This window comes from Contarinia nasturtii, unplaced genomic scaffold (assembly GCF_009176525.2).
Source record: "Contarinia nasturtii isolate CC-2019 unplaced genomic scaffold, AAFC_CNas_1.1 Cnas_scaffold_5338, whole genome shotgun sequence".
NCBI classification, from domain to species: Eukaryota; Metazoa; Arthropoda; class Insecta; order Diptera; family Cecidomyiidae; genus Contarinia; species Contarinia nasturtii.
In genome coordinates, this window is record NW_022202612.1 from 1 (window position 1) to 17,697 (window position 17,697).

At 35.8% G+C, this 17,697-nt stretch overlaps 2 protein-coding genes and 1 long non-coding RNA gene across 4 annotated transcripts; 1 reads left to right on the forward strand and 2 right to left on the reverse strand.

The window, feature by feature from the left end:
* Positions 1 to 2,753: 2,753 nt before the first annotated feature.
* LOC116351377 lies at positions 2,754 to 3,594 on the reverse strand. Its single transcript, XM_031783473.1, has 2 exons — positions 3,010 to 3,594; positions 2,754 to 2,947 (listed from the first exon to the last, which is right to left on the reverse strand). Exons 1-2 carry the CDS (start codon positions 3,459 to 3,461, stop codon positions 2,914 to 2,916), a joined length of 486 nt encoding a protein of 161 aa, XP_031639333.1. The 5' UTR covers positions 3,462 to 3,594; the 3' UTR covers positions 2,754 to 2,913.
* Positions 3,595 to 9,959: 6,365 nt separating this feature from the next.
* On the reverse strand, positions 9,960 to 11,132 carry LOC116351379. Its single transcript, XM_031783475.1, has one exon. It carries the CDS (start codon positions 11,130 to 11,132, stop codon positions 9,960 to 9,962), a length of 1,173 nt encoding a protein of 390 aa, XP_031639335.1.
* A 4,069-nt stretch (positions 11,133 to 15,201) lies between these two features.
* LOC116351378 lies at positions 15,202 to 17,068 on the forward strand. Of its 2 annotated transcripts, XR_004202130.1 has the most exons (5): positions 15,202 to 15,320; positions 15,730 to 15,815; positions 15,886 to 15,935; positions 16,846 to 16,887; positions 16,974 to 17,068. It is a non-coding gene; the product is annotated as an uncharacterized LOC116351378 (long non-coding RNA). The 2 variants fall into 2 exon arrangements; XR_004202129.1 differs by lacking the exon at positions 15,202 to 15,320 and having other exon boundaries at positions 15,707 to 15,815.
* Positions 17,069 to 17,697: the final 629 nt, after the last annotated feature.

The following is a 17,697-nucleotide window of genomic DNA, read 5'->3' on the forward strand; positions in this document are numbered from 1 at the left end:
CAGCAAAATATAAATTTATCGAATTTTGCCAAAAATGTTGTGTTTTCCTTGTTAGGTACCTTAATTATTGAAACGCCTAGTATATCAAATATATAAAATAATGTTCGAATTTTAACAATATGATCTTTGAACTTCGAACTTCATGAAGCAACACGTTCTGAAAACATGTTGAATTAAGGAAAAAAACAAACAAACATGCACAACACTCTTGTTTTTCTCAATTTCATGTAGCCTTGAAAGCTTTTTCCATGTCAGATACCAAAATTTAGCTAATAAAAATAGGCCTGTATACGCAAATTTTAATGATTGACACCCAATTTAACCGATCGAGACTGTGAAAAATGAGATCAAATGAATGTAAATTCAAATGCAGAGATCCTAAACCTTCTTTAAATCCTATGAATTGCGCCAATAAACTACAACTCAATTTTATAATTTTAAATGTTTTTTCTCTTCAGTTCTAGAATACATAATATCAATTTTCGAAACATTATACTGAAAAACTAGAAAAGTTTTAGTTTTCGAATTATGTGTTTTACTCATTAGTTAGAATCAAAGAGTTATATTTATCAACCAACATGTCTAAATTTCATTAGTTTTGAATTTTATAGAGGAATTTTGTTTGAAATAAACTGCATTTTATATTTTAAATGATGTAAACAACTTGCAAAAACAAAAATCATCCCAGAAAATTTCCTTCTTCGCGTCTTCAAAACTTTGCACAGTGTTCATTACATAAACTCACACACACCATCACACACAACAAAGTCCACAGTTAAAAGGATTTTATAAACTAAATTTGGAATTAAACTTGTTACTGACTTAGTCGAACATCAACTATTTGATCAACTGTAGTTAATGTAAATGTCCTCTTGATCCGTATTCCACCCAAGTTGCTTATTTATGACTTTTGTAAAAAAATACAAGTATTTGAATAAGATGCTTATACGTATAGAATTAAAAATAAAATGATCAGTAGTTTCTTGGCCAGTTTTTATATGAACAAGAATATGAATCATAACAAAAATTAAATATAAAATAAATAATTCAACGTGTAAGTAACTTTCATCAAGTTAATGTTTTGTTTTTAACATATATTTTATATTCTTTCATCGTTTTTCTGTTCATTGTTATTGGTATGCTATGAGTATGTTTTTAAAAGTGGAACATATCAATATCAACGCTTTTTTGTTGTAAGTCAGTCTCAAATTAACTACATATTTTTGGTATAACATTCGGTCATTCGTTTGAATTTTAGCTGCTGCTATAGGAACAATTTGTAATACAAATTCACCCATTACCAGGCACAAATTCACGGTCAAATTTGGACCCGGATTTGTGTGTAGTTTCAGTTATTTTTACGGTTGCCATAGCGTAACATTCAGGTGTGAATACATGGAAAACAGAAATGACAATCATTAGTATCGATTGAATTGAATATGAAATGAAAAACTAGGTGAAGAAAACTTCTTATTCTGATACAAATTTAACGTGATTTTATTTATAAAATGCTAACGTTTTCGGAAACAATCTTTCCATCATCAGGCGAGCTATAAAACTGAAATCTTTACAAAAATTATGTCATATGGTTACTATCCGCGTGAACATGCCAGACCACCTTTTGTATACATTAAAAGAAGCAAAGGTCTGACGAAAGTGTGAAAGAGTATTGTATACGTTCGCTACACCTTCGTCACACTCTCGCTATACTTTCAATGCAAAATAAGCATTAAGAAATAAACATGAAAATGAAGGTGTGAGCAAAGTGTAGATAAAGTGTACGGTGGTCTGGCATGTTCACGCGGGTACAATTAGAAATTTTAGTTGATGTTTAAAATATGAAACAAATTTGAAAAGAGAAAAATAATCATGTTTACATTGATGACAATATTAAGTAATGGTATTTAAATTGAAAGATATTTAAATTCAAATAAAAACATAGATCCGATGAAAGTAGGCGCCCGATTCACATATTGAATACGTCATCTGTTGTAATTGGTGATGTTAATTTGTACAAAGAAGTTTGTACTTGTGTATTTTGGATGTTCTTGTTATGACCCATTGTTTTATGAATAAAAATATTTTCCTATGCATCCAGATAACGAGGTGCGTTGACTTCTTTAAGAAGTCGAAAACCCGCAAATTCATGGTTATTTTCGAGCATATGATCAGCTGGTGTTGATTTGCCGAACTGTTTTTTTATGAAATGGTGTATAATGTTCAGAATATCGCTTACAAACCGCTCTACAACACTGACCGACGTAAACTTTACCACAATTTTGACAAAGAGTTGCATAGATGCCTGATTTATTTAGCTCTTCAATTTTATCCTTGGTGCTTCCAAAATGGGTTTTGAGTTTGAAACCAGTACTATTTGGTGAAATGATGATCGAATGTTTTCTAAAAATTCTGCCAAGGATTGTTGTCAAACCATTCACAAACGTACCGCCTGAATAACGAATTTCTTCATCTTCATTTGGTGTTTAAAATTTCTAATTGTAGTAACCATATGACATAATTTTTGTACAGATTTCAGTTTTATAGCTCGCCTGATGATGGAAAGATTGTTTCCAAAAACGTTAGCATTTTATAAATAAAATCACGTTAAATTTGTATCAGAATAAGAAGTTTCCTTCACTTATTTTTTCATTTGATTAACTTATACAGTATGTTCAACAACAACAATAATTTGTATATGAAATATCATTATTTTAAATTAAAAACTTTTCTCACCTACGGGCTTCTTCCCTCCGTACTACCGTTGTACTGTTCTTATGAACGCACAACAAGGCCACAAGATTTGTGTAACACAAATGGTGTCAAGCCTAGCTACGCTATTTGTTTTATCTAATAATTTATGGATTCAATGCTGCTGCTTGTCAGTTGACATTGTTTGGTGGTCTTCTCAACGAATCAGGTACTAGTACGCCAAACATCCGACAAAGTCCTGTATAATCAGAAGCAAAAACATTAAACAATGAATATACTCTATTTTCAATTGATTCATACCTTTTGAGCATAATGCATTTTGCAGCAACAATATCGCGGTGCCAAACAACTGTCTGTGGAGCCGCAACATCACTCTGAACATTTAATGGCCAATTTTTGTAGGTAACTTTAACCTTTGACATTAAACGCCCATTCCGAAGTACATAGTTCGTCCACATCCTGATAATTGCCATTGCGAATTTGACGCTTAATTTCCTTCCGTCCTTTTGCAAAGCACGTTTGCTTACCGTTGCCAAAATTATATCTGGTAGACTAGCGACTGAGTCCGGTAGTCCAGCAATCGGTTTCGCTTTGCAACCGTAGCACACTTTGAATCGATGCGGTTTTGTGTTCACTGGAAATCGTTCCTGGCAATTCGCGCATGTTTGTGATGTTCCCCATTCATCTTCCATTTTCACCACTGAATGGAAGTGTTCTTGATACTCACCAAAAATTTCCGAGATCCTGGACATCTTTTCCGTCTCTTCAAACCAAATGGCCGATTGGGTGGCATCTCCGATGCACCAAATATAATTATTGACGGATCGTTGTTGGTCACTGTCACGGCGATGTTATCATTTACTTGGTTCGACTTCATGTAATGATCAAAATCCAGTCGTGAATATTTGCGCGTTGCATATGCTGACATTCCTTTTCGTAGCATTTTGATGCGATACTCAATGTACCATTTATATGTTGAATTACGCGGTGATGGTGGACCGAATGGGTATGTCTTCAGATGATCCTTTTCTTCAATATCAAACCATCCAGCCAATTTTTTTGCCTCTTCTTCTCTTCGTTTCTGCCGAGTTTCCCAGTAGAATCGCGTGTTTGGTATTGTGATGTTTTCCTTAAAAATTCAAAATCATAAAAACAATTAGTTTCGATTCAAACAAATCAAGTTAGATTTCAAAATATCTCACCTCAACGGCCGGTTCATCAGGTGTTTTCCGGATGTTGCGACGCGGTATAGCCAACCACGTTTTTTCATTTGGATCGATGCCAATAACGTATTTTTTGCCTACAAGATTGTCCGCATGTGTGTGCACATTTTCATTGCAAGCCTAGTACACTATTGGTCACGATTTGATGATGGAATTGATTGGATCGTTTGCCCAATTAGTTGATTTTATCGACGTCGAACAATAAATTCCATAGTCCATCTCGATCATGATCTCTGTAGTATTTTTCGGGGTATTTATTCAGCCGGTCGGTAATCTGGGCACCACTTTTAGCTTGCTTACCAATTTGTTATACAAATCTCTCATATCCAGTCGCACGCTCTTCAAATGATAATCGCATAACGGTACAAGAGCAAAACTGTTTATTTTCCGTGAGCGATTGTTTTGTTTGTTGAAAGTTCGGATTGTTACGGAATATTTCATGAATGGTATTCCATTGTGCGGCATCACTGTGATAAGCTGCTATTTGACGTTGAATTTGTCCGAACAACCACAAACATTAAAAAAAATTCGCGTCGCCATCCAATAAAATGTTGGCCTTTTCTATTCTTTCCACATTACCATTCGTCAAGTCGTTAGATCAATATGCTAACAATTTGGCATTTCTAATGTCGATGCCATCAAATCTCGGTCCATTGATGTTGTGTTGCGATGCCAGCATCGCATTCGAAAGAATGACTCAAGTCGATCTTCACACCAAGTGGTAAGACCAGTTTTCGTATTTGCGATGTGCTGTTTGAAAAAATAACGAAAACCATTCTCCAACTTTTCCTTACTTGGCCATTCGAACTGTTCATCACTGAAGTTTTCAACCATGAACCCGAACTCTGACGGTATGGGATTTCGGCTATTATTATTGTAAACATTTTCGGCCAATACCGCATTGAAGCAATCGAAGAAGAACTATCGACGATCCCGTCGCAAAAAGAACTGACGATCTTCATTGTCGGGTGCTTCATTCACCTTGAATAAAATCAAAAGTGAGGCCAACGAGGCAACTTACGTCATTTGAAGACTGCGCTCATACAATATTTGCGTCACAACTGCTGCATGCTCGGGTCGAAGTATTGTTTGCAATCCACATTTTATTGCAACGAAATTATTTTCTTCTTCTCTTTCGTCATCGTATACCGGCGAATCGTTGTTGTCTCTTTTTCTTTTCATTCTCGAAGAACTGATACAAATAAACGAAAATAAAAAAATACACACAAATTTAGAAAAAAATGCACCAAATATAGCATAGATCACAAACACAATAAGATAAAAATACTTCTCTCACAAATCAAATGAAACAGTAATGAAGAACGCATCATAAATGTCACGTCTTACCTCAACAAAGTGACTCTGTATTCTAAATCGAATGATGAAATTTATTTCCAATGTGACATCAAATATTTTCCCGATCGAATTTTTGTTGGAATATTCACAGTAAATTTTATCAAAACACTCTGTTATTTCGAAATTAAAACAAAAATGAACACAAAACCAACTGTGAATATTTCCATTCTTCAGTGAACAGCGTTCCGAACACACAAAATCGTTGAAATTGAAATGACAATAAAATCAATTGGTCGCCCAAACCACGCTACAAACACTCACATCTAATTCTCAAGAAATCCTCTTAAAAACAAAACAAAGTTTTATTGTAAACAAAATCGGTTCGTGCGATTGTAGTTTCAAAGTGATGGAAGTTGTTTATACTAACAATACTGAAACATACCATTTTTTTTAATTATAGATATGGGAAACACTCTATTATACACATATGAGTTCGGAGACACTTATATGCAATCCGCGTCTTTATTTTTTTTCATCAATTCATTCCTTTCGAAATCAGGGACATTTTCTGCTTTCCTCATTAAACCTGTATGCTGATTGGAATTATAACGAATAAAAAATTTGAAAATCTTTTATTCAAATACAACATCTCCAAATAAGTTCAAGAAATACAATGTTTTGAAGCTCCACAATTTAATGTTGTCACTCTTCATAAAAATTTAGATTCTGGAAAAATAATCAAACTGGAATAAAATACAGGCACATCTTTAGTTTAGGGACACATTGGATTATTGGATTATTGGATTAAAACGGGGAGTGTCCTATTTAAACAGTAAATTTTAATATAGTTACTCGTTGCTCAAGTTTCATAACTTATTGCAAGACGCCCGTGTGTGTATTGAATACACGAGAATAGTCTTTTATCCAAAAATGTTTCTAAGGCATGGATTGTCATCGCATGCCCGTTTGAAAAACGTTACCAATTTGAATACACTCGGTGCATGAATCAAAGGGTAGGATCTCCAGCCCGTGAAGTCAGCCCGTATGGTATCCAACATTGGACATCTATCTATGAGGTGGGCAGTGGTTTCCCCTTCTCCACCACACAGTCTACAGTCCGGGTCGTCTCTGAGATTTAGATTTCTCATATGAGAATTGACCCTGGCGTGCCCGGTAAGTAAACCAATTACCATCCGGAGTTCTTCCTTGGGCAATTTGGCTAATTCCACCGTGATTTTTGAACATGTGAATTGAACGAAGTGTTTCGTTTGCTCACATGAGAACGTACCCTGCCAATTTAGGCGGGATCTGTTGCTAAGCCAAGTAGCTAATCGGTTCTTGACTCGTGAATATTCAATTGGTATGTATGGTTCTGGACCCTCTATTGCATCGTGTGCAGCCAATTTTGCCGCCCCGTCTGCCAGGTCATGCCCCCGAATACCAGTATGAGATTTGATCCAAACCACCCTAAGGTTGTTCGTTTCAGAAATGCGCTGGAGTGCCTCGTAACAGTTCATAGCCAAGCCATTTTGCATCTTAATATTCTTAAGATCAGTTATGGCTCCCAAACTATCTGTGAAGATAGCTATATTTCCCCGTACTGGGTCCCCCAGTATTTTGTATGCACAATGAATAATTCCAGATATTTCCGCCTGTTTGACTGTTGTTGTTTGTCCCAGGGGAAATGAATAGGTGAGGTTCTCTGCTTCACAGTAGAAGCCGCATCCACTACCTGTTTCTCTGACTGAACCATCAGTGAAAAAGGAGTTTTGTGCCCATTGTTTTTGCTGGAAGAATTCATTGAGACTTTTTGTTATAATAATCTCGAAACTCCTATCGAAATTGTAGGAGGTCGTAATTAGTTTGTCAGAAGGAGCCCCCAAAATCTTGTCAATATTGAAAAGATTTGTTAGGGCATCATCATGCAAATTTCTAGGACTTGTCCTAGTCTTTATTTCCATTCTCAATCTATAGGCCGTTTTCATTGCTTCAGACTCTATAAAGTCTTCCAGCCTTGGTAGACCCAAGAGAACGTCAAGAGAAGCTTGGGGGGTTGTTTTCATAGCCCCCGTGACACACAAGCTTGCTACTCGCTGTAGGTGGTTTAGCTTTTTTCTGGCACTAGCAGTCGCGGTGCCAGTCCACCAGATAAAAGATCCATATGCGAGCATGGGCTTGACAACAGCTGTGTATAGCCAAAGGAGGCATTTAGGGGATAGACCCCAAACTTTACCAATGGCAGACCTACAGCACCAAAAGACTTTCAGGCATTTCTTGACTCTGTACTCAATGTGGCTTCGCCATGTAAGTTTTGAGTCAAGCATAACACCCAAGTACTTTACATGATCTCTTTTTTCGATCCTTGAACCGAACAGAGTTGGGTTCCTAAAACCGTGGAGGTTTCTGTTCTTTGTGAAGATCATGAGTTCTGATTTTGCCGGGTTTACCCTGAGTCCCACCTCCAGACACCATTGTTCGACCAGCTTAACTGCTGACTGGGTTCTGTCTGATAGAGTACTCAGGAATTTTCCCCTACAAATTATGCTGAGATCATCCGCATACCCAATCGCCTGGTAGCCATTTTCGTGAAGTCTCTTTAGGAGTCCATTCACTACTAATAGCCAAAGGAGAGGTGACAGCAATCCGCCTTGGGGAGTCCCCCTCGTTGCATGCACTATCACCTCATCCCCCCGATTCCGAAAGGTTATGGTTCTGTTCATTAGCATCGAATTAATCCATTTTTGGATCATTTGGTTTGCACCAATTTCTCTTACACTTTTATTTATGGCTTCAAAGGATACATTATCGAATGCTCCTTCAATATCCATAAACGTAGTGACCATGAATTCCTTGTCCAAGAGTGTTTTCTCGGCCATGGATACAATTTTGTGGAGAGCCGTTTCGGTTGATTTACCCTGCTGGAAGGCGTGCTGACTACCATGCAGGTCACCCGAAGCCTCCAATATTTCCCTTAGATACCTTTCGATCAGCCGTTCTAATCCCTTTAAAAGGAAAGAGGAAAGACTGATTGGTCTAAAGGATTTCGGCGACGTATAGTCATCTTTTCCTATTTTTGGAATAAAAGTTACTTTTACATTTTGCCATGAGCTGGGGACGTATCCCAGAAGTATCGAGGACTTGTATATGGATACAATTATATCTCCGATAATATCCCATGTTTTTTGTAAAAGCACTGGGTATATCTCGTCTAGGCCTGGCGATTTGAATGGGCCAAAAGATGAGATGGCCCATTCCACCCTCCTGGGAGATACGAGATTTTCGATGAAAGCGTCAACATATGCGTTTTGGACTGGCTCCAAGATTTCTTGGGCTGGCAACGCATGTGTTACATTTTCAGGGAAGTGCGTATCAAGTAGGAGCTTTGCAGTCTCTTCATCAGACTCCGTGTAGCTTCCATCTTGTCTCACAAGTATTCCTGGACCCTGGGCTGGGTCCTTAGCCAGAATTTTGTGTACTCTTGAGGTGCTTTTAGCCCCCTCAATTCTGCTAAAGAATCTCTTTTCAGAGTTCTTTTTAGCAATAAGAATTTCACTGGTGTACTTGTTCCTACTCCTTCGCCATATGTCATGGCAGAGTGGGCCTTGAGGTGTATCCTTTCTTGCTAAATATATTCTAAGTAGTCTTCTGGATTCCTTTCTTAGCCTTTTTAGGTCCGTATTCCACCAATCATTGTTCTTTATCTTAATTTCACGCTCAGGGCATGAAATATGGTACGAAATCTTCAAAAGATCTGTCAGACTTTCAGTTGCTTGGTCTAAACGATCCCTTGTAGAGATGTCCAGACACAGTCTTCTGAGTGCTGTAGACCCTTTTCTTACTTCGTTTCTAAGTAATTCCCAGTTTGTATTTCTAGGGTTTCTGAATTTATTCTGTGCTCGGCGAGCACATAATAGTTGGAAGCGAATCTCTCTGTGGTCAGAGAGTCTATCTTCCTTTGTAACATGCCAATTCCTCACGAAATGCGAGAAATTAGCAGATATCAAAGTTATGTCTAAGACTTCCGACCTGTTTCTGGTAACAAACGTTGGTTGTACACCTCTGTTTAAGATGAACAGGTCAGTCGTTGCAATATATTCGAGAAGTAACTCACCTCTACGGTTTGTGTCACTACTTCCCCAGACCGTGTGATGCGCATTTGCATCACCCCCCAATATTATTGGAAGTGATCGGTTGATAGAATAATCATATAATGCTTTAAGTCCCTCTCCTGGAATATCTTCATTCGAAGGGTTTGCCAAGTAGAAAGAGCTTAGTATCACATCTGAATCAAGAGTACTGCCCTTACCCAGTTTCACTGCTGTGGTGTCCCGTGAACTGAACTGTGGCAAAAGTGTCAAGCTCAGTTCCTTGGAAGCAACGATACATGATCTATTGGGCTCGTTCGACTGATTCAAATACAATAAATTCATCTTTTCGGTGTCAAAGCCACATATTTTGTTCTTGACAACCCAGGGCTCTTGAATCAAAAAGATGGAGTTTTGTTTTTTTGTTTGCATATCACATATTGACTTACACACAAGTGCAGTCGCTGCCTTGCTTTTATGCAAATTTATTTGATGTATGCTAATCCATGCCAGCGCGTTCAATTGATTTGAGTTGCTGGCTGTAGATACAGCGTGTGTGGATGAACTGTTATTTGTATTAGCCATGGCTATATCAAATTACAGTTCAGAGAGTGAGAGAAGCAGAGAGCTTCGGGTACCAGATGCATCAGTCGATGCCTCTGGATTCCCGTTGCTCGTCCGCAACTCCCCCAGTATCCATGGCTTCTGGGCCATGTGAAGTGTTGGATGCGGTGTCCGATAGGGCAGCAGTCTCTGTAGACATCTCTACTTGTTCCTGTCCGCCCTCTTCAGATAACTCATCCATATAAGTGTCAGAATATTGTCGTTCAACCACAGTCACATCAACGTTCCGATATGAATCGTCACATTTTGCTTCCAGGTCATCCGTCGCTTCTGTATTTATTTCAGAACCAGATTCAGAATCAGATTCCGATGAAATAACTACCTCGTCCATGTGGTCAGTCCCTTTCTTTTCAGCAGGGTCTGATTTTTTGGAACGAGTGATTTCATATAGGCGAGTTTTACCCATTCCCACCTTGAACTCTGGGCCTTTCTCGAGGAGAATGGCCCGGTCCCGAGGCCTGACACTAACAGTGAACTGAGTGCCATTTGCCTCCTTTTTCGAATTTAAGAGTTTGAATGAGATTGGTGCGAGTAGGGGATTTGCTGATTTCAGCAAGATCTCCGCATCTTCCCAATGCTCAAGCTGCTTAAAGAAACCAGTGAACAGCGGAGGGCGTGGTATCTTACTGAATTCACAGACAATAAGAGGAAGTTCCAGCTTGGTAGCTAGTCTTCCAGCCACGCCCATTAACCATTCACTGGAGCGCTTGTCATCACACACAATCTTGACAACTCCACGAGTGCGGGTGGTACTCTCAAACGTTGGTGCCTGGGAGCCGGCTCGTACATCCTCGACCATGATGACGTTTAATGTCTTCAATATCTGCGTGAACAAGTCATGCGATATTTCGGACAAACTGTCCTGGCCGACGGAATGTACAACCGCCATCTCCAGAGAAGATCCTACCAGGGCCTGGGCATAGGTGGGTTTCCCCGATGCCACATTTTCTGGGGTCTCCTTTACGTCCAACCGTTTGTGAGCGTTCAGCTCTGGTGGAGTTCCTTCCTGTGGGCGAGGACGCTTTTTCGATGCCGACGATGGGTCTGGCAGGGACTGTTGTTGCACCCTACCCAGAGCCCGTGAGGTACCAACAGATGGTCCAGCTCTGGTAGGAGTGGACGACGATTGTGGAGTCCCACTTAGCTCTGGCATCGAATTCGAACAAAGCCCGGTAGTCACAGTGGATTTCTCCATGTTTTCTCGGGCTTTATTACGTACACGACGTTCTCGTCGTATTATTGTTGCTGAATGGCTTTCAGCGGGTGTTCTGACATTAGGGACACATTAATTGGAGCGATTTTTTTTCTTTTTTGTATGTTATGAGTAGAATCTAGGCATGAATTATCTCTGGTGCGATTTTAGATTTTTTATTTTATGAAGAAAAAAAATTTGGTTCAGTTATTCCACATGTAAAAAAGTGTATTTGCCTTCCACATGAGTATACAATGGATATTGCGTCTTAAAATTAAATAGTATCATATCTGTGTGGCGCACACATCTCATGTTGTTTATTGCGCATTAGAAATTTATTTCCGTTACGATTTTCCAACACAATCGATAAACAAAATATGCGATGGAGTTGCTGTCAATACAATCTTTAGTTCAGACTCATTTACATAATGAATAAAATCAATTTAGAGAAAATAATTTTGTGGAGCTGGTATAGTTAATAAGTTCCGCGAATTCGGAGCTATACCAAACGAAGGGGATATCAAATGTTCAAAATGTGGTCATGAGATGAATTTGTGGTTTCATAAAAACGAAGACGAGTATTTCATCTGCAAAAGCCGCTGTTTATAATAAATTATGCACTGAAGTTTTAATCCATTCCTGTTTAGATAACTCGACACCAATTGCTAGGTGGACATTTGATTGTTGAAGCTGTGGTCATTAAATTGAATTATTAGTACAATGCGCGCGCGCGCCTGTTTCATACATGTAACTCTATTCTCAATTACACATATTTGCGCACCTTTGATTTAATGTTTCACTGACTGCATTAAATGTTTAAGGTGGTCCTGTAAAGGTCATTGAAATTGAAGAAAATGATTTTGAAGACACTGATCTCTTGAATTTAAATTCGACTGTTCTTTCAATTTGATTTTTTTTCGTTATTTTTGAATACATTTTTGCAAATGTTGAGTAATTTCGTTCATTTCTAATAAAATTTGAAATAATTACCGCTAAAAATATTTTGTTTTTCGATTGTGTTGGCAAATCGTAACTGAATCAAATTTCTTATGCGCAATAAACAACATGAGATGCGTGCGCCCATTGCTTAAAAAAAACGCACGCTCAACGTAACTCAATGTGCTGAGTTTTCGAATGCACAGTGCGCTTGTCCACTCACCGAACCAGTACGAGAGCAACTCACTACTTGCTCATGTCACATTATGAGTGAGCTAAATCTCGCTCACACCACTTAAAAAAAAACATAAAAAACATTATACGAAATGAAGGATATAAGGGAATTTTTTTTCGTCTTTTCAATTCTCTTTTTGCTGTTACTAGGCATGTTTAGATGAAACTCTCGGAGAGTCGGTATATTGAAAAAAAATATTGACTTTTTTTTCCGTCTTTCGACCGTCTTTCTGGTGGTACATGGCAAGCTCATATGAAACTCTCGGAGATTTGGTACAATGCAAAAAAATATTTCAATTTTTTTTTCCGATATTTTTGTGCATTTTCCGAGTTTCTGAGAGTTTCATATAAACATGCCTAGTAACAGCAAAATAGAGTCAAGAATACGAAAAAAAATTTCGACTTGAGCGAGTAGTTACTCACTCAGTTTTCTAGTTGAGTGTTGTTTGCAACTCACATTAGCGACTCAGTGACGTGTAGCGCATTGAGTTATATGCTGCTCCCCGAGAGTGCTCAGTGCGATGCGATAGCACTGCGTGCGCCCCACAGATATGATGCTATTTGATATAAGACGCAATATCCATTGTATACTCATCGGTGGAAAGCAAATATTCTTTTTACATTCAATTTCACTGAACCAATTTTTTTTTATAAAATAAAAAATCTAAACATCCAAAAATGTGTCCTCAAACTAAAGTTATGCCTATTATACATCACAATTATTTGTTCGCTTTAAACAAAGAAGTGTGTCCTGTTTGGTATGAAGTCTGGACTGTTTTCGTGAGTATCATTAAGACCTGATTATAGGGTTTAGTTTAGATAACAATAAAAAAGGCAAGCACGTAGAATATGGCCGACATTTTAAAACATCGCACCCTAAAGTGTTTGCTTCCCATTGCTAACTGTATTTACAGATAAGATTGTTTCGTTCCAGAACCAAGTCAGAAACTGAGTCTGGCAATAAATTTGAACGTCCAGCTGTAATTATAATTCTTCACAAAAATATAAATACATCTACAACAAATACAAATACATCTTAAATACATCTATCTGTTTATCACTTCTAGTCTTAAAATAACAATAAATTGATTGATAATTCAAAATCAGAATATGGTCGTGAATATAGTTGTTTTTTTGGTCAAATATTTAAAATAATATTTTATTAACTGCAAAAGAACGAACACAAATATTTTTCGTAAAACTTTTGTACATTATTCAAGCATCGACACATTTTTGAAAAGAAAGTTGGACGTTTACAATGAATAACAATACGTATATTTCTATGATCACTGTTCTATAGATGCTATAACTAAAGCTGTATTAATGAAAGCTGCATACACTTTATGTTTAATGAATAAATTAAATAATTTTGAAATCATCATATTTTTCGGTTCATAAGTTTTCATTCCTGTTTTATTTTGCATTTGTGATAAAAGAAAGAAACAAAATATATTGAAAGTTTTTGATTATTATCTCGAAGACAATAGGTAAATTACAAGTGTAAATGAGAGTATTTCACTATTTTTGTATGTCTTTTCATTTTGCTTCGACACCAAAAAGTATTTCAACAAATAAATAAAATATATTGAAAATTTAATTTCACACATAGAGTTAACATCTTAATCTAAACATAGAAAAATATACCGAAAATTGCACGCAAATCACAAATTCACGGGCTCTTTACATATTCAAAAACCACATATATTAATTTCATTGGTTATTTCCTTAATTGTATTTTTACTTGATTTGCATCCGGCTAATTTTGAATTAACCTTAATTTTGGTCCTTCATGTTTTTTTTTTTTGTTTTTTCATGTTCATCCTTTTTTTTAAATTTCTTATGTATAAAAAAAAATCATTTAATTTATCGTGCCGAATTTCAAAAGAAGATAATTTGGACCATTCATAGAAAGATTGAATTTCAATTTTAAAATCAAGTTTTATTTCATATTATGCAGAGCTGGGCATAAACATCAACGATCGACTACTATAGGTCGTTCGTATAATTTTATTTTATGGTCGGTCGGTCGTCCGTTGTGTTCGTTCGTATATTACTACGAAATAAAAAAAAAATTATTAAATTCATCTATATTTATTTCATCATTTAAAATGTGAGGTTATGTCAGGTATAATCCATACCAACTATACAGAATTTAATAAAATTTCGTAATAAGAAAATGTATTATTTTGAACACTAAATTGAGAAAGAAAACTTATGTGATATTTATTTATTTAATTATTAGTACATTATCAAATTACATATTATTTTAATCTGTACAATTGAAAATTAATTTACTTTTTTTATTAATTAAAATTACTTGACTTTACAATTTTCTCTCCGAATACTCGGAAGTCTGGTCGTGTTCGAACGCACATACGAACGAACACAACGAACATTTCAATTTCTAAGAACGACCGACCGACCAACTAATAATGATTTCAACGAACGACGGACCGATCACAAAAACATATTTTTTTTAATTTTACGAACGAACGAACGACTGACTGTTCGTGCCTAACTCTGATATTATGATTTAGTAAGATGAAAATAATATTGATCTTGTCCAATAGTATAGGTTTAAATTCAAATTGGAAACTTCATTTGTACACTTTATCACATGTTTCTTTCAAATTAACCAATACGCTGTCAATTATTAACAGCGATGCGAACCAGTTTGATGTTTGGTTTCGATTTGTATCGCTGATTATTAGGGTATGCGCTCATAATTTCTTCATTTGATTTAATTGGTTTAATATGCGAATAGTGAAACAAGGAAAAAAGAATGTAAAAATCACTATATTCATATGAATCAAGTATAATTTGCACTTACTTCAATCATATGGTTTTCGTTTTAATTTTCTATTTACACATATATTTATATACTTATACATATATTATTTAATTGATATTTTTTATATATATTTTGAATAATTGTTGTTTTCTTTTCTATCTTTTCTTTCCTCACCGTTTGTCCCTCATGTGTTTGCCAAACGATCAATGTGCAAATGCCAATATAAAACTGTACGTGTATCCACAAAATTATTAACACCAACGACACAAAAATTATTTACGATTCAAAATTTATTTTTTTATCTTTTAAACACATCGAACACAAATACACGAAACAACAATAAACAAAAATGAAACAAATGACCCAAACTGTTTCATAATATAACTTGATGTGGTTAAATATTTTAAACGTTGTCAAAAATTCATATCTATATTTATCACACCGTCCACTAAATGTTGTTGAATTTTGATGTTCTTTACAAAAAATGAATATTATATTTTTTAATCGAACTACTCTTCAATATGAAAACTGGCCAAAAAACATTCTAAATGAAATACGTTTTAAAAAATTACATGCGTGAATTTGTTTTCAAAAATATTGAAACGTAAAAATGGACATTAATACAAAAAAAACGTGAAGCAATCACGACGACGAGTTTGCCAATATTCTCAATGCCTTTTGGCTAACTGCGATCACGTTTCTCTGTGTGGGATACGGTGATATAGGTAATTTCATTTGAAATTCAAGCATGAATTTTACAAGTTAACTTAATTATTGATGAATTTGACGATTTAGTGCCCAACACTTACTGCGGACGTGGCATAACGTTGACTTGTGGCATGGTGGTAAGTATGGAAATGTTATTGTTGTGTGTGATGATCTCTCGCTCCTAGTGTGTGTCCTCTGCAATTCCACATCTCACAAGCATATTACTTATTTATTATTCATTCGTAAAGAGAACACAATCGTATATTCGTATAGTATCAGAAAGTATATTGAACACAATCTGAGAACTACACCATTCTCAAAATTCTGTTGAGCACCATCACCAAATTTAAAATAACTATAAAACAAATTTTCATTAACGCAATTTGAAAACCGACCACAAAAGAACGTTTAGCGTATTATGTCGTAAAAGCTCACAGAAAAAACACGTAACGTGTCAGCAATCGCTGAAGAGTTATCTTATTGCTCGCAATAAAGATGCTTGCGATTTGCCAAAAAGCGATTCAGAAAAACTGGAAATGTACTCATGAACAACGATGAAAATATTTTCAAATGAAACGCTCGAAAATGTAGCAGCACTCCAAACCATCATCGAGTGCGGCGGTATTGGAAAAAAAATCTAAATGAAACGAACTCAATGAAAAGTGCAAGGAAATTTTTTGTTGAATGATTTTTGTTGCAGTTTCGTTAGAATTAAATAGAAATGAAGAGAAACTGTTGATAAATGATTGAATCAAAATATATACGTAAATTTAGCTGATCAATTGAATAAATTGACTGAACTAAAGAAAAAAAAATCACACACACATCCATGCATATGAATATGCCGTATAAATACTATTTTTACATAATTTGTTGTACAGTTAGATTTATTTATAAGGCATTCATGTGTACAAATGTGCACGTGTAGAATCAAAAGTCTGTTTGACTAAAAAAAAGCAAACATAGCAAAACAAAATACATTCGTTTACTTCCATTTCATTTCTTATCGTTTTCGCGTCCCGGGTCGATTGATGATCATTTAAATAGATTTCACGACGAGGAACATGCGAACCTGCTTAACTCGATGTGGTATGATTTGCCTTCATTTACACAAAAAATATCTAATTCATTGATATCAAATTTTCCATACGTTTCATTTGTCTTTGGCCATAAAGGCTGATTGCTATTACATTTTTGAGCGTTGGCTTCGGCGACATAGTGCCCAATACGTATTGCGGCCGTGGAATCGCTGTCAGTACTGGAATAATGGTAAGTTCAAACCACACCAATTTTAAAAATGGCTTAGAGTAGTAAGTGGAGACAAATAAAATGATAGAATCAAAATAAACTATAGAAATTCACTAAAATATTTGCGAAATATTTGACGAAAATAAATTCAGACCGAAAAGTTAAACATATAATAAAAAAAGGAAATATAGAAAAAACTCACTTAAAAAACAAACATACAGAAGGAAGCAGTCAAAAGGGTAATTTATCTCGAAAATGTTTTTGTTTTCAAGTATTCTTCAAACTTTCTTTTTTCAAGAACTCCAAAATAATACCTCCAAACAGGGAAATAATGGATAGTAGAGTGTATCGATTTTTTAAAATAGTGCACTCATGAATAAGCTATGCCAAATGGTCCCAGATCTTGCCTAGGTGTTTTTTTGCATGGTGTGTAAAAGTTCCCAAAAGTTCCAAAAATGGTCCATTTTTTGATCTTTTGTGTTTGAAGAAAACCTTGATTCTAGTCCCAATATCGATTATTTTTATGTTTAAATCATCAGAACAGAACTCAAACAACACATTGCAAAAGAAAATTTCTTCCAAACTCAAAAATTGGTACCTTCACCATGGATCATGATTTCATTGAAAATTCTCAAAAATTCCGATTTTCAA